The sequence below is a fragment of the Taudactylus pleione genome, unplaced genomic scaffold, assembly GCF_031769625.1.
Source record: "Taudactylus pleione unplaced genomic scaffold, aTauple2 ptg000006l, whole genome shotgun sequence".
Lineage (NCBI taxonomy): Eukaryota > Metazoa > Chordata > Amphibia > Anura > Myobatrachidae > Taudactylus > Taudactylus pleione.
The window spans coordinates 24,674,168-24,697,931 of record NW_028284409.1 but is presented as its reverse complement, the minus strand read 5'-3'; the positions used below and the strand labels follow the sequence as shown (position 1 = coordinate 24,697,931).

The following is a 23,764-nucleotide window of genomic DNA, read 5'->3' as shown; positions in this document are numbered from 1 at the left end:
ATTACACACAGAGATGTAACTAGGATGCCATGTAATACATGTGTTCTTGTTAGATGGCTGCTATTGTTCACTGTTACCAGCTATACTTGGCAACCAAAACGTAATGAATGTCTTATTTCTACAGGCATACACACAGGCACAGAAAATTAACTTCCCCACAAATATAGGATTAAACCTTGCTTTTAATTGCATAATGAAAAAAAACTTGCATAAACAATAGGGTCCAGTTGCCACAATATGTGTGTAATGTAGGCGAATAAAAACACACACAAACATAGTATATATCTGGTATAAAAACAAATAGTATCGCACTACTCAAAATTAAAGTGCTGCTTGAAAAAATGTGGTCCAAACCACATATAACTTATAAAAAGAAAAGAACAAGTTTTCAAGCACTATTATCTATAGGGTACAGAGAAGCAAATCTCTGTTACAGCTTCAAAATACTTTATACACAGAAATATCAAATATTATGGCAACTGCTGAAACGCATTAGTGTGACTAGAGGGAGGAGTGGTCATTTTGACTTCGAACGAGACTGTGATGTACTATTGGAAAGGTGGTTCTGAACATAGGTCTTTCGATCCACCATCTCATGTGTACTTGTCCTGCCTTGGCTTGAAGGCCATTTGTGGAACACGTGGTTGGAATAAGACCTGTATTTTCTGTGGGAAAAGCTCACCTAAGGGAAGAATAAGAGGAACATAATCATGAAATCCTTGATTTAAGTAGGAATAATACCATCCTACTTATATTTATTGATATTATTCCAACACCTATTTCCTTCTGTTTGAGGAACATCTGGAAGTAGGATTTTCAGTAAGGAAAGGACTATCATTATATGTTTATGGACTAATCTGTTTTTGATATTTCTGTGTATCATGTATTTTGAAGCTGCAACAGAGATCTGCTTCTCGGTACCCTATAGATAGTAGCGCTTGAAATCTTGTTTTTTTTTTTTTCTTTTTATAGTATATATCTGAACCGTACACAGCATAAGGGCACATCAGAACCGAAATGTAACATACACCTACGCCCTTTATTAGGAATATGTTTGCTTGCAAAATACTAATTTGCAATTACACAAAACTAAAACATGTGCATAAAGGCATAATGTGTGGAGTTCGCATATTCTCCCTGTGCTAGCGTGGGTTTCCTCCAAGCACTGCGGTTTCCTCCCACATTCTAAAAATAATAGGTAGGTTAATTGGCTCTAAAAAAATAAAATATATATAAATTAACCCTAGTGTGTATGTAAGCATGAGGCAGGGAATTTAGATTGTAAGCTCCACTGGGGCAGGGACTGATCTGCATGGCCAAATATATGTGAAAAACAATGGTCAAATCAATTATGTCTATATGGTCAAAACAATTATGATAAACTATACAATTAACATGAAGTATAAATGAGGTTCTTAGCACATGTATGGCCAAAACTGAGTGTCCATCTACCATAGGTTAGGGACCCAGCTGATGACGTCCACCTTGACTTGGTGCATGGACATGTATTTTTGGGCCAAACGTGCTAATTGTAGAGTTTATCATAATTGTTTTGACCATCAGTATTCTTAATTTTTATAGTGTGCACCTGCATTTTGTTCATTTTCTTTTTCCATACAGTATATGTTTGATGTTAACAAACTACTCTTCTGTGTCTATTATTAATAAACACTGACAGATTTGCATCAACATCATATAGTTGTGCCAGCTTTTCATGAGAGTTACAAGTATTGTCAGTGTGTGGAGGAATATCTGATTCACCATGTCATGAATAATAGGGACAAACATCAGGTACAAAAAAAATTACAGGGAAAATTCTCTAAAACTGGAACTAAACCTGCAGATTTGGGACAAATCTCCCCTTGTTTGTAAAGCATAGTTCATGAACTCCTATGTACTGTACACTTTTTCACTGGAGACCATGGGAAAAGAAAATGTTGAGGATACTTACAGCCATGCGATGCTGTTTTCTCAAATGTCTAACGCGAATCTGATCCATGCAAGCTGCCACGTCTTTTTCCAGCAGACTTAAATCTTCAGCATATCGTTCAACCAAGGCTTCTGGAATCCCACAGCGGCCGTGCTGCAACAAGACGAGAGACTAGATTTGATCAACTTGAGCAACACTTTTCGCTTATCGCTGACCAGCATTAACTGCAGTAGGAAGGCTGGCTCTAAGTCACATTTACATGTAGAGCTAAAATCAGCTTTATTTGTACAGTAGTGTCTGATGACTATAAAGCACATTTTATAGCAATACACATTCATATAATTGTTCAATCTGAATTTGCTGAATCTTTCTGAAAAATCCATTTTCTCTGCACTGGAAAAGCGGCCGGCATCCGGGAGGTTGGTCTACTCAAAGCTTACTGAGATGTGCAGGTTTTCCAAACAGTCCGGTAGAGCAGACAAGCATTTTTGTGCTTTATAAATATGTACAAATGACACAACAGTCTTCACAGCTCCTTTAGGACATTTAATTATTGTTTAATTTGACAGCAACCACAAAATCATTACTAGTCTTGTTCAGAGGACTGCAGGGATCTCTGCAGTCCCTTAGTTGTGAGAAGCAAGTAACAAAGTAAAAACAAAAGAGCCACTGTGATCCAGGATAAAGCCACGTGTGACGCATGAGTGAACATGTTTTTGGGAACTATTTACTAAGAAACCGTGAAAGAACAAATATGCTCAAACCTGGAGGATACAGACATTTGCTTACCCTCAAAAAAAGGGTAATTTAGGAGCCACCAAAATGTGCAGATCTGGAATACAGTTTCGATGTTCACACTCATTTCATGGTCTTTAGAACTGCAGCCAGAACGGCTATCTGCACCTAGGTTTGCAATTATCCAGAAACAAGTGAGAAATGAGCATTGTGGTGAAAGTGTGACATCACTACCCACTAATACTTTAGAACGTCCACCTTTAGGCATTTAATTTTTTCCAATCTGCTTCTTACACTACTTAGTTTAGTTGTATTAATGCCTTACAATAACCCATCAGAATGAGGGTTTATATCAGAGTTTATAACTGGTGCCACTTTATATGGTATGTGTAGCACAAAGAAGGATCCCTGTTCCATTCAAGCACTGTTGAAGCAAGAACCAGGAACTCCCTCAGCTGTGTCTATCTTCTACTCTGAGCTGATGCACTGTCTGGTAGGAGTTTATAACTGGTGCCACTTTTGTATGTCTGAAGTTTTTGATTAGACTGGACAAAGCATGATACTCTATCCCACAAAAGAGCAATTGCATGATGCAAAATGCATCCAATTAGAAATATGTTAGAGACCCAAACTTCATTCCCCAGGCATAATGATCAGAATATTTTCTGCCGAGGAGGAGGGCTGTGTGCCTGCCCACAAAGCGGGGAACCTCCATAACTCCAGCTTCCCTTTATGTTAGTAATATAAAAAAAAACCACAACTTGTATTTGTATCTTGGAGCAGATGTAGGGGCGCACTCAGCAGCCCAGTATGTTCTAATCAAAGAACACACCTTATTCGCCAAAATCCTCCAATCGGCAGGTGGAAACTCTTGCACCTCAAAAGGGGCCACCATCTTGGAACGCATACATGTGGTTTCCCAAAAAAAAAAAAAACAACAAGTGCAATGGCTCAAAAATAGTTACGTGATGTTAGATAAATCTGACTCTCTTTTGCGGATCATAAATGAATCCAGATTTGTTAAATTTGCACTAGATCGTAAAAGCTAATGGAGGATTGCTTGCTATAGGATTTTCATATTTGCAAGCTGCATTCTTAGAAGCAACTATTTGATACTGGCATTTTACAATAAATATTAGACTAGAGCTATATTTAGAACAGACGCTGAAAAATAGGAACATACAGAAATGTCTAAAATCTATGCTGCATCCACCCAGTTTGCCAATATAGTGAATATAGCCAGGATCACGATATAAACACAGAGAAAAAGAAAACCCATTAAATTAAAAGATTGTGCTAGTTTTAAACATTCTCAGTAATAGTAAAAGTTATTGTATGGACACTATGTTGGTTGGAACCAATATTAAATAAACTGAAAAGAAAAAAACACCAATATATAGAATATTTTATTCATTATTTTCCTCAATGAAAATGTAATCTTCAAATTCTATTTTTAACTAGGTTCTTCAACCGGTCAGATATTTCAGAACTGAGGATTGATTTACCTTATCTGAATATGGTTCCTCTGTAAGATCTATTTCTTCAGCCTGTAACTTGTTTTCTATCAATATCTCTTGATCCATCCCCCTGGCACAAGCGATTTTCCTGGCTGATACAGGACCCAGTTTTACAGCATGTTGTGGAACACTCAACGTTTCTGGGGGATTGGGCAACCAAGGTGGTCGGGAAGAGATATGGGCAATGCATTCTTGTGCAGCAGGTATAGAGCAATCATTTGGGCCGAACTGGCTGTGACTTGTAACTGGAAGAGAAGATTCTTCTATATGTGAGGCAGTAGCACTGAGAGGAGGGTGGAATAGCCCATTTGCAAGTCTTTCTCTGCTTTTTTTGGCTGGGACTGGGGGTGGCTGTGAAGGGAGTTTTGCTGGTACCCTGGGTTCTCCAGAATAAAGAGGTGTCTTGTCCAAAGATATATGGGAAGTGTCAGATGATCTGTGAATCCCACTGTCTTTCTTGTGGCTCTGTAAATGAGATGTCCTTGTGCTCTGAGCAAGATCAGCAGTTTGGTCCTTAGTCACTGCATCCAAATTACAAGATATTCTGTCATGTATATCTCCAGTTTCCTCCTCAATGAAGCCATCAGCCATTTTTTGATTTTCATCTGGTGGAAAGACAGCTATGTTTCTGCTAATGCCATGAATTTCGTTTCCTTCTTTTTGAATGTTGTCCATTGAGTGTGATCTTGGCCAGATCTTAAGAGATTTGCTTCCATCAAGCTCACAGCTTGTACAAATGCCAACAGGCAGACTTCTCCGGTTCTTTTTAGACCCAGTGAGACTGATAGACTTTGTACAAGTAGCATAAATAGGAGTCTGCCCAACCTGTTCACTGCCTCCATGTGTGACTTCTCTGATCACCTTCATGCTCAAGCCTGGATAATCAATGAGCTGGTTTGAAGACAAGTCTGGAGATATTGGAGATGTCAGTCGACTTTTGCCTAAAGATTAAACAAACAAACAAAAAAAAAATATATATATATATATTACAGTACACAGCATTTAGCTTTCATTAGATTAAAGTAATGTGGAGAGACAGAATGTGCCAAATTTTTATTTTAATGTGCTAAACACTTATTTCCATTTTCACACAAATAGAATAGGATCTTAGTAAAACTTGTTTTATCTTCTTTTAAAGCAAAGTTGTTGTCAAGAGTGGATATATGTTACTAAGTAGTTGAGCTATGTCTAGATTATGCTACTCTAAACCTTACTACTATATGATGCTTGCCTGTAGACTTACCCTTGCCAGATTATATTAAAATTCTATACACATGAAAAGGAGGTCGTCGTCTAAGCAGGTATTCTAGTACATTCTTTTTAAAAAGTGGTCCTTTGCAACTGTAGCTAGGGAGTAGAAAGGTAATTCACAAACACTGTTTTGACATACAGATTGTTACTCTAATACAGGTTGAGTCTCCCATATCCAAATATTCCGAAATACAGAATTTTTTTTGCATGACTGAGAAAATGAAACCTTTGATTTTTGATGGTTCAATGTACACAAACTTTGTCTAAAGGTACAAATTATTAAATATATTGTATAAAATTACCTTCAGGCTGTGTGTATAAGGTGTATATGAAAAATAAATGAATTTAATTTCTGTACACAAACTTTGTTTGAGCCATACAATTATTGAATATATTGTAGAAAATGACCTGCAAGCTATGGGCTCGATTCTATTCAGCGCGATGTAAATAGCTCCGGGAGTGAGCGCCCGGAGCTATTCAATACACCGCGCTGACAAGTCCGATTAATGATTCCTTCTTTCATTCCTCCGGGGATGAGAGAAGAAATCCGACAAAAGTCCCGGCGCGAGGCTGTTTTCTGCCCTTAGCGCCGGGAAAACAGCCTCGCGCCGGGAAGTTAGGTCGGGGAATGCCAGTTATCGCGCCTTAAACGAGCCTTCCCCGACCTAACAGCGCAATGAATTGAATAGCTCCGGGAGCTATCTCCCGGCGCTATTTACATCGCGCTGAATTGAATCGTGCCCATTGTGTATAAGATGTATAACACACATAAATGCATTCTGTATATGTATTTGGGTCCTATTCCCAAGATATTTCATTATGGTATGCAATTATTCCAAAATACGGAATATTCTGTTATCCAAAATACCCCTGGTCCCAAACATTTTGGATATGGGAAACTCAACCTGTAGTTGTTTCTGAAAAACTGCAGGTTTCTTCTATTTGGGGACAGTTACACTAAATACTAGTGAGGTGAAAGTTATCTACTACTCATATTGTTATATATAAACAAGAGAATACAGGCTGTCTAGTAGTGTAGTGTAGTGTGTGTAGAATCTCTCTCTCTCTCTCTCTCTCTCTCTCTCTCTCTCTCTCTCTATATATATATATACATACACACATATACAGTCAGTCCCATTACTTTTGGCCTCTTAAAAAGTGGGAGGCACATATAGAAACCGTTGTAATTCCTACACCGTTCACCTGATTTGGATGTAATTACCTTCAAATTAAATCTGAAAGTCTGCAGTTAAAGCACATCTTGTTTGTTTCATTTCAAAGCCATTGTGGTGGTGAATAGAGGCCAAAATATGAAAATTCTGTCAATGTCCCAATATTTATGCACCTGACTGTATACATACACACACACTAAAAATAAATAATTCCTGATGACGAAACGTTGGATGGATTAAACCTTATTACCATTCGCAATTTACAGCGTTGAGTGAAGCCATTCCTTCCGTATATTATATATATATATATATATTAGAGCAGATAGATGTATAGATAAATAGATAGATAAGGGACGTGCGGTCAGAATAGGCGGGGATCCATGCCGGACTGAGAAAAAGTAAGTGTTTTTACATACCTTTGCTCCACGTAAATGACCGGGGCACACGTGTGCCCAGTCAGTGAAGGGGCCGCCAGCCAATCAGGGAGCATCTCCGTCGGAGCAGCTCAGTCCGGCATGGATCTGTTTTTTGCGTTTTTTTATTTTAACCCCTGGATTGCCTACTTGGACAAGTGGAAGCGATCGACGCATAGGAGAGGTGAGTATGGATTTTTTTTTTCAGGTACACCCCTATGGATTACTTCGGATACTAGGTCAGTATGTGTGAATGTGAGTGTGCATGTATGTTTTAATAAAATTTTACAATCACGGTGTATGTTTGTTTATTTACGTATTTCTTTAGTTGTGGAACTACAAGTGCCAGCGGGCCCGTAATGCCCCGCATGCTGGTATTTGTGGTTCTCCAAATACCAGCATGCAGGGAAGGCTTGCTGGTACTTGTGGTTCTACAACTAAAGAAAATATGCAAACTTTATTTTTACACTTTACACTATCAACCCGGCACCCACCACCCTAGGGTGCCGGGGATAGCCACGGGCTATCAGTCTAGGTCTGGGGTGCCCTGGAGAGGGGTACCCCTTTATTGGGGGGGTACCCAACTCCCCAGGGATCCCCGGCCTGGACTGACTAGCGGTCAGGGATAATGCTTTGGCCGGGGAAACCGGTGAAAGGTTTTCCCTGGCTGTGGCATTATCCCCCCGCTAGAAAGAGTTCGGTGCTGGTTCTGGAATTTTCAGGGGACCCCTACGCGTTTTGACCCCTGATTTTCCAGAACCAGCTCAACAAAGTCCTGTGCTGGTTCTTAATATACAGGGGCCCCCTATGCATTTTGGCCCCTGTATTTTTAGAACCAGAACAGGCTTTATAAAGACCGGGGCTGGTTATGCTTTTGAGGAAGGGGTGCACGTTTTTTTTTTTTTTACACACACACAGAAGCCATCATGGATCTCACTGATCTGTGATGGCTTCTCTAAAACTCGCACCTTTTAATGCTACTCGCATTAAAAGATGTCAGTTTACATAGTCCTAAACTCGCCTAAACTCACAAATGCAGTAGCCTCGAGCTGAAAAGTTCGCAGGCTATTGAATTTGCGAGTTTCAGTACAAACTCGCGCTTTTAAAAAGTGCGAGTTTGTACTGTTACTAAAACAGACTACCTATTACATTTGGCCCTTTGTTTTTATACATGTGGGCCTCCCCATTCATTGACCTCAATGCACGTCACTGATATAGATCCAAAATGTTTCGGCACTCCACTATAGCCAAATAATACCCTTTTACACCTAAATCCAGGACACTGAACACAGGATTCAAGCCGTGTCACAGTGGCTTGTACCCGGTTTACGTCGCTGGCTGCACCTGGGATATTGCTGAGGCTTACCTCTGCCGAATCTTGGAGATGACATATTCTTCAAGCACCGGAAATGCAGCTCTCCCTATGACGCTGGTTACCCATTCACACTGCCCTGTAACCCAGGTCCTACTCAGACCAACCTGGGTCACTGGACCAGAGTTAACCTTTTTACACTGAGCCACGACCCGGGTTAACCTAGCAATAACACCGGTTTTTGCGGCAGTGTAAAATGGGTATAATGCAGCCACCCTGCTGGTAGTAACAGCATCTGTATTCTACACTTTTCAAATACAGTTAGTGTTTCCTACACCTGCACACACACACCATATTATAATGTTGGGTATGAAATCCTGGCTGTCAGGATGCCACTGGTCGGAATACAGACAGCGGCATCCCGACAGCCAGAATCCCAACACCCATAGGAAGTCATGGTAAGTATTTTTCTAAACCCTACCCTAACCCACCCTCCCCGATGCCTAACCCTAACTTCCCCCTCCCCTCCCTGTACCCTAAACCCCTTCCCCTAAACACAATGTCCCCCCTAGTGCCTAAACCTAATCTCCCCATCCCCACACCCTAATGCTAACACTCCCTACCCGATACCTAACCCTCCCCCTAATGCCTAGCCCCGATTACTAAACCTAACCTCCCCCTAACACCCCAATACTTACCTTCAGGATCCCGATATGTCGACTAAATCCCATAATATAAATATATATATATATTAGGGATGTGCAGGCTCGGATAGGTTCGAGTTTGCACGTGGAGTTCGGATTTTTCCCTCCAAAAAAACGGAACTCAGAACGAGGCAAAACGTCATCTTACATGGACGAACATCATCATTCCTGGTATTTTGTCCAGGAATGATGATGTTCGTCCATGTAAGATGACGTTTTGCCTCGTTCTGAGTTCCGTTTTTTTGGAGGGAAAAATCCGAACTCCACGTGCAAACTCGAACCTATCCGAGCCTGCACATCCCTAATATATATGTATATACATATACACACACACAAATACATACACACGATATATACATACATACATATATATATATATCTATATATATGCACACACACACACACACACACAATAATTCTTGACCAACTCTCACAAGAAGTGGTTACAGTACTTTGTTATTTCCAGCTCTAAACAAATTCTCGTTATAAACAATCCTGCCTTTGGCTTTGGGTGAAACTACTATGGGATTAGGATTTGCAGTTACTGCTGATTTGTTCTCGGTCTTGGGCTCAGTAATATGTCTCTTGATGGTTGGTAGGGAAAGTACAGAAACAGCGGTACAGTGAATGAGGATCCTTTATGATAACAGTAACAAACCCCACATGAATAATGGAAATGTGTACAGATGCCATTGTGCTGCCTTTACTCCCATTTTATCTAACTGCAGTACTGCAGACAGATACAGCATACAAGAATTCTATAATGAGTGTGTGGCAGAGAACCATAAAGTAGCTCTAATTGGCCAGAAAGTGTCAGAAAAGGAGAACACAACATGGCAGGCTCGGATACACATTCTTTGCAAAGTCTTGTTTATAGTGGAATCATGATCATATGGAAAAATATTGAGGTGAAACGCTGTTTAATGAGCAACTTAGTAGCTTGCATGAAAGTTATATAAGATGAATGTCTAGCAACTGTTGCTGCTGTACCTGGAATGGATGTGGCAGTCTCATTTGTATTTCCCACTGATCCATAGGTAACTGCGGTGTGCTAACTTATTGCTGTTCTGACACATTAAACATCTGTAGCCAGGAAAAGCAAAATAATATTTTATTTGGTTTAAAGTTTCCTCTGTAAAGCCTGTGTTGCCCATTCTGTTATGTGTACATATTGCTAACACGCATTGGGGCCGATTCAATTAGCTGCAAGTTGGGAGAAAATTGCTTAACTTTGGTTAAAAACCCCTGGTCGTTACATTTTGCTGTTCAATTAGAAATCCACTTTATGTTCATATGGGTCCCAATGGTACTGTACAGTAGTTAACACAGATTTTAGTTTGCAGCTCTAGACTTTGTGAATAGTAGGGGAAACACTTTATATTGATGTAGAAATGACAGGACACCCCTTGGACACACTTCATAATGAATAGTATTGTATTTAGAGGTTTTTCAATTGGAAAATATGGGCAATAAAGTATGCCATTATCTCTATAAAGCAAAAAATAGGTTAAATGATGTGGCACATGTATGCTGCGGTGTTGTATTGATAGGAAAGGGTTTTTTTGAATTTGCAAATGGGAGTTGCAAGTTTTTTTTTACTTTTTTTTATAGAAACTTGTAAGCTTATAGACACTTAAAAATCACTATACAAATATTTTAATGTACAACCAAATATGCTAGACACTTATTTGCTGAAATGCACTTACTGGCTATTATTTTTCCATAATTTATAAAAGTTTTAAAAAAAAATAACCACCATTCGACACCATGTAACTGCCACCAATACTATGCTTATGGCCACTAACTGACTTCTACACTGTCCTGTTATCTTATTTTACCACTTTTTTGTGGTGTTCACGGTGATTTCACAATTCTTTCATTGTCTACATTTAGGCCACACACTATAGCATTAACTTGCAACATCCGTGACTTGCCATTTCTAACTAAATTGCATTCGGGAGCGTGCTTCATGAAAATATCCCGTAAAATGCATGTTAATGAAAACCAGTGAGCACAGGGCATGGAACCTGCAGCTAATTGAATTGGCCTCAGTGAATATGTAGGGTGAACACATTAACAGGATTTCAGTTCACTAAGAATTAGTGTTAACACCAACATGAGGCAAATTGAGTCTCATATGTCAGTGATGGTACTAGTTAATAGTAATTGGATAGGATGCAATCTCATGAGTACATACTTGCCCACATTATGGTGTAATTTTTAGGACGCTAAGGAATCAATCTAATTAGGTGCAAGTTTCGTGTTTGTTTCATGAAATTTGCAGACTTTGCACGAATGCGCATACCCAAGACTTCTCCAATCCAATTAAAAATGCCTATTCACGATACTCGCAGCAGGGGTTTGTGATTTGTGAGCCAAATGTAATGTGAGAGAAGTAAATGAAAATATGAGGTGACCTTCATGGACTCCAAAAATCAGACAATTTTGTTTGCATAATGAAGGCTGTTAGTGGGCATAAGAAAAATACTGGAAGTATTTAAATGGCCGATTAGTGAGTTTTTTAAAAAAGTAAAAAAAAAAAAAAGATTAAACAACAACAAAAAAAAACATTTTATATGAATAAAACGAAAAAATGCAAAAAAAATATAAAAATGCAATTATTTAAAAAAAAAATAAAATAAAAAAAATAAAATATATATATATATTATATATATATATATATATATATATATATACATATATATATATACATACACTCTAATTTTGGGGTGCATAAAAAAACTAAAAAAGTTGATTTGGGGGTAATTTGAGGCCATTTTTTGTTTAAACACCCCAAAATTACATGTAATTATTGGAAACTTCCAACTGCCTAATTAGTCATTATGGGGGGGGAGGCTTCAAGGGGTTCTTCATGGAGCCTCGACATTTTAACCTTAAAATAAAATTTCCCTACCATCTCTCACCCTCAGGGAGGTCCGAATGGAAAAATGCGAGTTTACTCTGGTTCAATGCGAATTTCTAATTGAATTGCAAAATTAACTTGCAATGCAAATTCGCAGAGAAAGCAGCAACTCGCACCTAATTGGATTGACCCCTTAATTGCTAGGCATAACAGTATTCATTATTACGAAATCTGTCTTCTTCCTCTTATTTACAAACCGCTAGCATTACTAGGAACTCCAAACAGGAAAGGGATAAGACAAATAAAAAGTATTACACTGAATATTGCTATTTGAAAAAGAAAACACAATAGTTAAAAATGATTTATTAAATAAAGATCTTTAAAAAATAGAAGGTTTCATGTATGGTTTATTTTATTTTTAAATTATTATTTATTTGGTGTAGTTTATAATAAATAACCAAGGGTTTTATTTATAAATGCTGTGTTTTTCTTGCACGGGGACCTACATAAATAGGGAAGAAATGTGATAAATGCAAGGATACAGAATGCATGTGGTAGCAAAAGTATGCAAGCAGCTTATATAATAAGTGTACAGTACCTAGAGTATGTGGTGAAACTTTATATTCAGGGGCAGCAGAATATATAATGTAGTACAAGGTGCATATAATGAGGAAGAAAAAAAAATCAGACACCAATTTCCAAAACAATGTATATCCTGGGACTGGAGAGAATGCTGAAAAGTGCCACTACATTAATATGTACAACAAAAGGTCTCAGTTATGAGCAAACAGTGTCTGAGTTAGGTTCAGTTACACCAGAAAAGAAAAGAATAAGGGTGATATGATCACAGAAATTGTCTGACTGCCAGTATGGGGTCAGAAAGGCAAATTGGGCTATGCTTTGTAGTGAGTTTCTGCCTTCGTCAGGATAGATTTTGAGGGTGGCAGGTTGAATATGACTGTTGACTATATGTCTTTATTCAACATAAACAAGTATGTAACTGTGTAATTACTTTCAAAACTTCCTGTCAGATATTTTGCCATGTCATTTATCAGACAAAAAAGCAGACATCTATATAAAGGGAAGTCAGCTTTCATGCATCTCAAATGCAGACCACGGGCATCAAAGACCAGAGCACAAAGATGACTCCCATTCCTTGTCTAGGATCAGGTCTTCAGTATCCATACAGATAGCACAACATAACAAAACTAGATCAAACCATCACTGTTCTTCTCTAGGACGGTTCTCTACAAAAGATATCATCTCTCATACAAGTGGCTTTTAAGTGAAAGGCGTTCTTTCATCTTCAGAACAACGAAAGATAATGAAAGAAAAACTGCTTCTGGCTGAAAGCACCTTTTAAGGACAAGAAGTTTTTTTGTTCCATCTCTGATATCTGTATGCATTTAATTAAACTTTAAAAGCTATTTCAAAAAGATAAAATTTAATTTTAACCTTTTCACTACAAAGAGCTGAAAAGTTTGTTATACTTAAGTTTGGAAGTGTGGCATAAGAGTTTTGGTCCATATAGAATTGCGCTTCACACATTGTTTCGCTGTTTCTATTGCCATTCTGGATGTGATCGCTTGTGCTGTGACTGTACTAGCGTTCTGAATGATGACACAATGGTTCTTTACTTCAAACCAACAAATCTTTTCTAGACAATCAGAACGTAACTTAATAAATCAGTTGTACAGTATAAAGTGGAAGGAAATATCAATCAAGCAATGCACTTAGTTTTCTTTATGACAAGACTACCACATTTCAGACCCCAGATTATTTATGGAAACGCTTATCAATAAAAGGCACAGCAGCAAGCGAGGCAGACCATTTGATTGTCACCAAAGTGGTTAATTGAATATAAAAAAAAAAACACAGCCTATTTTATGGCTTCAAGGCTTGCAGGTATGTAAAACAGTCTACACAAATAAATGACAAGTTAAGATGTAATAAGGACATAAGTAGAGCTAAGTGCAGCTGAACAAGCTTAGAATGTAGTACTATAACTCAATTACCAGCATAAACTGCATGTCAACAACACTATATGAAAGTGGTGTCTTGGGCTTTCGTACATGGCCATGTATGCAGAATACATACTTATACTCTCTAGGAGAAGGAACAGATGCATATCGACATTCATTTTACATTCTGACATAGCCTGTCTCATTCTACACAATGGAAAAGAATGTTTATGCAATGTAATTCCGTATATCAGGTAACATTAATCCTCTGATAGAGGCAAAATAGACATAATGGTCTAATGCAAATGGTACATAAAAGTAAGGTAATTCATTGTGAAAGTTAAGTGGCTAGTCTGTACACAAACGTATGATAACAGGTGAGTGTTATAATAGGACACCTTTGCTTTCATTAGTGTAACCTGCATTAGACTAAATAAAATACATATTGTATCAGCTGCTATAGCGTCAGCGCATTATTTGCAGCATTTTAGGCGATATTTCTGTGGTCTGTCTGTCTGTCCACTTTGCATAGAAACCTTTGATGAATATTTTATCATTTCAGACACCAGACTTTTAATTGAAACAAATATTAGTTGAATGAAAATAGAGAAAGTTATGGTGGGTTCCAAGCTGCACTACTTGGGTAGAATATGTAAATAAGTCACTCCAAAGTAACACCATTTACACGGGTCTCAGAGACTGGCACCGCTTGTGTCACACAGAACATGAATCTTGTATAGCCTCCTTTAAGCTGCACATCTACACATTTTACCAACATCCACACTGCCATAGCCAGAGCCATAGGGCTCCTCCTCAGCACTGCCATGTTACCAAGAAGCTCCCACAGTCCTCCTAATGGCCCTGGCCAAAAAATGGAGGAGTGAGCAGGAAGACCGAACTGCAATCAAGTCACTGTCCTCCCAATCAGCCTCGCGGGGCCATTCTCTAGTGCTGAGAGGAAATGATTGCCGGTTCTGTATTTGAAGAAAATGGCAGCATGGGCCCAGAGTTCTGGCTGGGGGGGGGGGGGGGAGGAGATAAATAAAATATAATGTATAGGTGACAGTGCAGCTTTACAGTGGGATAGGTTTTTCTTTTAATAAGAGTTAGGGAAATTTCCACATTATAATCCCAGGAACAACAAGAAAGAATAGTCCAAAACAACACAATTATTTTAACAATGTTATGCAGAAATTTGTGGGGGGGTTTTCCCCAAATATAGTGAATTGAATGGAGTGTTCAACCCCTTAAAATGTTGCAGCAAATCTACAGCTTGTTTATAACCAATATAGTGTACATAATTAGTGGCAACAGTTTACTTGTCACTCCTTCCTGTAGCAAATAAATAATGGCAATAATAGCATGCAGCAGTAAACAAAGCAATAGTTTAGATTATCAAGCATGTAAATGACAACAGAATGTTATTCAATAAAGCATAATATGTAACACATAATGAAGCGTCATGAGTAATGGGATATGCAGAAGGAAATGCAGTATGTTAGAAACGATGCACAACTTCAGTTGTTAGGAACAATGAGTTAAGACATGACCAATGTAAAGAAAAAAAGCAGACAAGCTATACACAACCAGGCCTTTTTATTACATTATATAGAATATATTTGAACATTGATTTTTCATTTGAAATGAAAAATAAGCCTCAGGTGTCTTTATTTACATACCATAGGTATTTAATTACAGCTTTAAACAAGTTCTACAATGTACAATTTAGTCAACTTCATTGGCCTTAATATTATATGTTATTTTGTCTACACTGTACATAAATAAAATTACAGCTACATTTACATTAAAGTAGAACAAAATAAAAAAATATAAAAACGGTAATAAAACTAGATGGCCCATATGTAATAGCCTGTGAGTTGCAGGAACCAGCAATCCCAATTCCTGCAATTTAGTCCATAACCACCCTAGTTTTGCTTTTGCAATTGTTGCTGCTTTAAATCTACAGAATATTTTGCACCGTTCCTGAAACTCCCAGGCCTTTACATATGGGCCATGTGCGAAGCTTCTATTTGCAAATTTAAAAGCAACAAACTGATTCAGAAAGAATATCTCTACAGATTGAAAGCTGCAATACTGACACTCACACAATGGGTGACAATGCTATATATAATGGAGATACTCTGCTTAATTTCACTGTAACAGGGCCTGATTGAGAAGTGTATGCAGACGCGGCTTTATGTCATGCTGTGACCAATGATCTTCCTACTTACACGCCCAAAGGTAGCGGCGCTAATATGTCTTGGTGCGTCTTTAGATGCACCATCGGCGCCTCATCTGTCGCAATAGCAGCTGCAATTTCTGCATCTGAACATGGCAATCTGTGCCATTGAAATCCACAGCTCTCGAGTCCAAATTCATTCTGCGTCTCCATGCAGTAACCATCAGGACGCATGTGCAGTGTGACTTGGGACGCATGCACAGTACTTCCAACATCAGCCAGCTGCGTGCATATAGGCAATGCAGTTAGTGTGCACCCCAATAATGTTTGTTCTCAAACCCTAGTAAACACACACTGAAGCAGATCGTCCGAAGTTAATGTGCACACTTGCTTTTTGGCAAGTTTGGTGTTACCTGTAGCCCCAATGCTCAGTAAAAGAAAATATAATTCTATGGAAACTAAGCACATAGACTATGGTGCAAGTAAGCTTGGAAAACGCAATTATAACACTATTACAGTACAAGGTTGTGTCTACAACACTGTTAACTTGTGTTGTATTTCAGTGTTCCTGTGCACGATCCCTATTATGTAAACAGGTGTGGGAGGTAGAAAAAGTAATCTGGAGCCAACATTCTTGTCACTCAGATCGTTTGTGAATTAAAACAATGGGATGTGTGACAGTCTTTCAGTGAGATATGGCAGCAATCACAAGAAACTTTTTTTTAATGCTTTTCTTGTAACGAGATCTGTTTAGTTTCACTAAGCAACCAAATGGAAGCCATGATAGTCTAATGTATTTTTCAACACTAAAACAGATAGAAGAGAAATAAAATAAATCTCTTACATGCCATACACAATTCAAATAAAGGTTAGGAAAGGTCTATCACATAGCCTATAAACGTAATACTTTCCACACTCAGGTTTGTCTTTCAAGACAATTCTGTAACTTAATGTTCGTAAGGCATATATATATATTTGAGAAGAGTTCATGAGTGGCACACTCAATAAAAATATACATAACATAATAACAATTACATTATAACCAGGTTTGGTACCTTATGTGTTGATCATACAAAAAAAACCACCACCACTTTTATTGCAGGAATATCCAATAGCCAAAATGTAATGGCCTACGATCAAAGGGAGCCAGCGTGATTTCGGCGATACATTAAAGCGGCAACTAGTTTTATGGCAAAACCAGCTTGGTTTTGCTTAAAAACTAATTGCAGCTTTAAATATAGTATCTATGTCACCAAAATCACTCTGGCACCCGCAAAGCTACATTTGGGCCATTGGGTGTCTTGTAAAGAATGCCTGCCAACACATAATATAAAGTTATTGTTGGCAAAAGTTGCCTGGCTATATCATAATATGGAGGTTTTCTAACAATACTATGAATGCAGAATTATGTGTATTTTCTCTATAGCGATGACAAAGTGGCTACTGTTTTACCTGATCTGAGTTCTGCATGTGCTAGCAATTGTTTTGCCAAAATGATCATTTTAAAGTAATTTGTTATACATTGAAAATAAAGTATAAAACCTAAATATGACATTCATATCAACATTAGACAAACATGGCAGCACAAAAAGAAATGTTACTCCACAACATTAGTCATGTTTAGTCATCTTACAGGTAAGGCTCCATAACGGATTAGCAGGTGTTAGTGGAGTGTCTCCTCTTCACTACAGTGACATGGAGGATGATAATGTAAATGATAATGGCGCAGGCAGGCAGAGGATGTCAGAGGTATTGTACAGGTTATGGAAGTCATGAGAAAGCCAGGCACGGAGGTCCTTATTAACAGAAGCATCAGCACAATCCAAGATGCAAAGAGTCCGCAGGAACCAGCTATGTGCATACTAGCCGGTTATATATAGCAGGGTGCTTTACTGGTAAGCCTTGTAAAACTCTACACTTTAATTTAATGACAATTTACTTTTCCTCTATCCAATGTAAAAGTAATTGTCTTCACAAATTGTGCATGGAGAGCTTAGTGTCCTGGCCAGTATAACAGCATGTGCAATATACGTCAGCCAGGTGGCCGCTGTTTACTTCCTGTCATTACCATGTTCTATGTTTTCACTGCTCTCATAGCAGCCAGAGTCCCGGGGAGAACATCCGCTTTTACTCTCGCCCTCTGTGAGTAGTCTTTCCTGAGACCCTGAGTGATCGCTGTTACCTGTGTAAATGAAATGCAAATGCAAGAACTATTAATATTTAAATCAGGGTGGTATATTAAGAGTAACATGTGGGGTCTGTAAAATTTGTGAATGTCAACTATCAGCAAGTGAAGGTGCCTACGTTAGTATGCCTGCTCTCCTGTGTTCATGCCCTAACAGCAATACGTTTTCCTATCTTCTCAGATGGTAAAGCTATTTTGTTCTTAATGCTCTATTGTGAGCTGTTTTACAAAGATGTAAAGGTCCGATGAAAGCACTGTCTACTTACACATTTCCCCATACTAAAGTAAACTTCTTCCAATGCAGTACTAGTTTAATCCTCATTTAGATATTAACTATAATTGTACAAATAGTAAATTCATATCAAGAATTTGTCTGTTGTTAAGTGCAAAACAGAAATCACGTCTTTGACAAAGACCCCATAGACCTCCATGCAGTGACCTGCATCATTAAACTAGGTCCAACAGCATCACAACAGTGTAACATGTTTTGGTGTCTCCAGACTCCAGAAGACCTCAGAGGTGAAAATACTACATAAAAACAGCATGCATAACAAACCTATATTTAACAAACAATGACAAATATATGAATGATGCTATATTTAATAAATAACATGCCTATATTTAAGTATTTACAAAGTAAATTTTTTCATGAATGTACTCTTTTGTCTTCAAAATAATATTTTAGTGCAACGTTACATACTATATAATACATATATAATATGATCTCTTAAACCAGTTGCCTGGCATGGTCACATCTCATTCAACAGTGTCAGAGGAGCCTGGAGGCAGCTGCTGCAAGTTTAGCTTCCAGCAGCTGCTAAGCTCTGCCCACCCGGCCGGCCCCTCAGTTGCCACGGCAACCACTCCCGGTCTTTTTTTTTTAAACTGTATAAAACATTTTTATTTATTTAAAAAATGTCCCCAAAATAGTTTTTATTTTTAATGATAAAATTCTGTAAATAAGAGCTATTTAACTCTTCAGTATGATTTTATTAACAAATCTGCATATTTGTTAATAAAATTATACAGTACCATACCTCCCAACTCTACCGCATTCAGTGGGACAGTACCGTTTTTCTGGGACTGTCCCACCCACGGGCCGCAGTGTCCTGCAGTGCAGGGTAAACTGAGGGGAGTACAAACTGCCAGGGGCGCCGAGAGGGGGGGAAGCGGGTACAGATTACCCGGGCCCGGGCTTCCTGAGGGGCCCGATGCCGCCCCCCCCCTCTCTCACAGCAGCCCAGCACACAGCGTGTGCTGAGCTGCAGTTGGAGACTGCTCGTGGTTGCTGAGCAGCAGCCACAGCAGTCTCCTATGCCTGTGCGGGGGAGCGATCACTGATCACTGATCGCGCCCCCCCTGGCTTTGCGTCGGGCTGAGGGGGTTCAGAGCGCCCCCCTCCCCTGCAAATCTTTTTTATTTTATTTTTTTCGGCAAGGGGGCGTGACCACGCCTCCCGAGATTAGGCCACGCCCCCTATTACCGGGGCCCGCCTTGGCTCTTGGTGGCCCTGCACACTGCTGCTCTTTATAGTAGAGCAGCAGGTAAGCAGGGAGAGAATAGAACCGTGCGCATGCACACAGCATCTATTCACAGTGGAGGGGGAGCATAGGGGCAGCCCAGCACACCTGTTCACCCCCACAGTGACACGCCCTCATTTTCGCAAGGCCCCACCACTTTCAGCGAAGCTCCAACCGTTTTTCGGGCATGTGCATTTACGGCGATCGAAATGTCCCACATCCTACATATGAAAAGTTGGGAGGTATGCAATACTGATTGGGTTTAAATGGCTCTTATTTTCATAAATTGATAAATGAAAAAATCAACAATTTTGGAAACATTTCTTGGAAAAAAAAATTAGTCAATTAACAAATTATAATCTTATTTATTATTAAAAATACAGTTATTCCCAATCTCCTGATTATTATGGTTTCAAAAATCTTACTGTCATATTCCTGTAATAGCTCGATAGCTGTAAGTAAGACTGCCTTGTGCTCTGGATTTTGGATGTTCAGTTCATCCAAATCTTCTTCCTCTAGAAGTTTGAATGTGTCTAAGTCTTCGTACCCATTGAAGAGAAAAGTCGGCATGTGCTCCTATAAATAAAAAGAAGCAAATTGTTAATAACGAATATAGAGTTACAAAGTTTGTGAATTATTTTTCATTATGGCCTCTCTCAGTACTGCTGTTTGCATTTTGCTAATGTAGTAATAGCAACATAGTAATTTAGACAACAGTGACATAAAATGAGGACCTATTGTAAAACTGGGTACACACTATACGATGTAACAAATGAAGCAAAGCTCCCAATTTCACTAAATCCCAGAACAAACAATACAGAGCCTACACACTATGCAATCTTCCGAACAATGGCACAATATATTTGGTCCAGGGATTGTATCCAATTTTTGCTCCTGTACACACTCTGCAATTATCATGAAGAACAGTGCCAAAGTGCAGAGGTACAATTGTCCAATATATTGTGTGGTCCTGTGTACACAATGTCCACCACATCGTTCATTGCATCGTCCCATCAAACGTGCAGCACAGCAGCAGGGACAATGCGATGGACAGCCAGGAATGACAGATTGGGCATACATACTATACAATGTGTACAATATATTGTTATATTGGACAACAGATCTTATATTGTGTGCCCAGCTTTAGGTGGTATCTGCAGCATTGCATATAATTGGAGAGTAACAGGAGAGTTGTTTTACTCAGTACATATATAAACTGCATATGACTTTAATGCCACATTGGCACCTGTAAGCTAAAATGGTGCCATATTTATAAGAAAAAACACTTTTCATTGGTTAGAACAAATATGACCCAGGAAACAATAATTAAATATAAAAAGAAGTGTTACACAAATTTTCTGCAAAATAAGACACCCGGTGCTAGCAAAGTCTCACGGGACCTGGAGCGCTGAGAGGAGCAAAGATGTATAAGGACACATCTGTATTTAAGGCTGCTGCGAGGATTTTTTATTTACCTAATGAAATAAATAATTTCTACAGTTTAATCATGTGAGTGTACTTGCTGAATACAGTATATAACGTTATAAAACTGTGCAGCAACGGCTGGTTAACTTTTCCTTGCCATTTTAAAATGGGTGGTAGAAATTGGTATCTGCACTTGCACCTGGAGTATCCAAAGAAGGTGATGGGATAAAATTAACTTAGCTCCTTATTTTGCAATTGCAGCATGCAATGCAATGTGCCGCTTACTCGTATGGACTGGAAATACTATGACGTTACTAGGTCTATGTAAACATGTGCAAATGTCAAAGTGTGAAGCCCCCACTGAAGTGGATTCAGGCTTTCGTTGTTGCTCCAACATACCAGTATATTATGCTTTTGTGAACATGTTTTTGGTCACTTTTAGAGAGTTGTTTCTGCTGCATTAAAGAGGCATTTTAACATTTTATTCAAGCATAATAGTGATAGTGTATATTGCAAGTAGAACAAATTATTAAAAACATGGACATAGGTGTATGTAATGTATGCTTGGCAAAAACCATGATCCTATGCTTTGGCATTCGTTAGTTATTGGCTCATTTAGCATAAAATCAAGATAAATACTGTGTTACTCCCCCAGAGAGTGACTCTTGTTTAATAGCTGCATGAATGAAAAAAAGTTATTTTACTCAGTGCATTTGGAAAATGGAGATAGGCAGATGATTGCAATATATGGAGTTAAAAGTCATGTTATGAAAATGGCCATGATTATAGTTTCCCAGCTCTAGGAGCAGAGAGTAATAATAACATAGTTGGACTTTAATTGAATCTCCTCTCCTTTAGAAAGTGGTCTGTGTGCCTTTCAGTACTCCTTATTGGTCAGCACTGTGAGTAATTGCCTGCAGTGTTCTGCAACAGACCAATATGCTCACACATTCTGTATAGCCCATATGTACCCAATCATAATAAATAATCATATTGTAATACAGGCTGCTCAGCTATTCTATTAAATACACTTTGTAATATAAGCAATTGATTTCATGCTTGGTGGTTTTATTGCTGAGGTGAAACTGTTCTTGTATAAATCTTGTTTTATACTTATAACCTCTATTAAGTTTATATGTAAAGAGAAAAATAAAAATCACCTTTATTTGCTAATCGCTCCAATGCTGAGAGGGTTTCAATATATTTAAAAACTCCCTACCACTGTGTAGTTAACTTAGCCAAATGGTGCTATAAAACCAGGGCTGTAACTAGATATTTTGGTGCCCTATGAGAGAAATAGCAGCATCAGTGCCAACCCCCCCCTCCACCCGCCGCCAAAAAAGGCTGACATGATCTAGGATATTGCTCTCCCCACCACCACCCTGCCTCTCTCAGACCATGCAGCTGTCACCTGGCCAGTAAATTAAAATTATCTTTACTCTGGCCAAGATACAGGATACTAATGTAGTAGGTGACCAAGAACAATTCACATTACTGTCTATTGGTCACCACCTTCTTCATCAGAGACAAGATAATCATAAATATATATATAAATTTAGTCTGTCATTTTGAACCCTCCCTCTTTACTGTAAATCAGGGGTGGGGAACCTTTTTACTGACGATGGCCATTTTGATATATATAATATTATTCATGGACCTGGTGCAGGCCACGCCCCCTCAATGTGATGTCACACAGGGGTGGGGCCACAATCGCCAGTGATTACAGCAATGCCCGAATGCTCCGGGGAGCTGTAAGAGCGGCGGTGTGACCATCTGAAGCGTCCCTGCATAGATTCTGGCTGTAGGGTACCATTCTAGACACCCAGCTAGCCAGATGAGGCTAGCAGAAAAAAGCTCCGAGGGCCTTATACGGCCCCCGGGCCTGGGCCCCCGGGCCTGAGGTTCCCCATCCCTGCTGTAAATTAACATGTATATTATATGCGCACACCTGCTGCTGGAAGCAGACGCCCGGGACCTGCTGGTGCTGCTGTGCTGGACATCGGCGAATTGTGCTGTGCTGTGAATTTCTACCGGATGCCACGCCACTTACTGTAGTGCGCACCTGTTCCAGCAGCTCCGAGTCCTCGCCCTAGGAATTATGGGAGGACAGATGTCATGACATCTCTACTCCCACAGTTCCCAGACTGGGAGCTGTGGGGCAAGGGTGAGAGGGTGCACTTCAGTGTACGCAGTGCTCGAAGTGTGAATTTTAGAGAAGGGGGTATGGAGATTTGACTATCTTCACCGCACCCCCACACCTCACTCCATGCTACCCTTTTAGCCCCTGCTTATCTCTCACCCACTGCACCTCTCGCTCCCCTCTCTCACCCCCCACTTCTCCTTGCCTGCTTCCCTCTCACCCCCTGCCCTTCTCACTAATGGATTCTCTCTGCCAGACCCTCTCGCTAACATATTCCCTCTTACACCCACTCTGCTGCACTGCAGTTTTTAAAACGGGCACCGGCCGCCAGCCAATCCCAACTTGAGGACCAGCTCATCTGCATATCAAAAGAAGGGGAGGCTTTTTAACTCCGGTGTCGGCCACGAGCCAATGAGAAGCTGCCGATTGGCAGCTTCACATTGGCTGGCGCTCTGTG

At 39.3% G+C, this 23,764-nt stretch overlaps 1 protein-coding gene across 3 annotated transcripts in view; it reads right to left on the bottom strand.

The window, feature by feature from the left end:
* The window catches only part of SASH1 (SAM and SH3 domain containing 1), a 272,900-nt gene that overhangs the window by 3,286 nt on the left and 245,850 nt on the right, over positions 1 to 23,764 (bottom strand). For all 3 annotated transcript variants that reach the window (XM_088455529.1, XM_088455389.1, XM_088455448.1), the window contains 4 exons: positions 20,168 to 20,318; positions 18,106 to 18,219; positions 4,171 to 5,123; positions 1,952 to 2,083 (listed from right to left, as the gene is read on the bottom strand). In XM_088455529.1, coding sequence (XP_088311655.1) covers positions 1,952 to 2,083; positions 4,171 to 5,123; positions 18,106 to 18,219; positions 20,168 to 20,318 — 1,350 coding nt within the window. The remainder of the gene's footprint in view (positions 1 to 1,951; positions 2,084 to 4,170; positions 5,124 to 18,105; positions 18,220 to 20,167; positions 20,319 to 23,764) is intronic.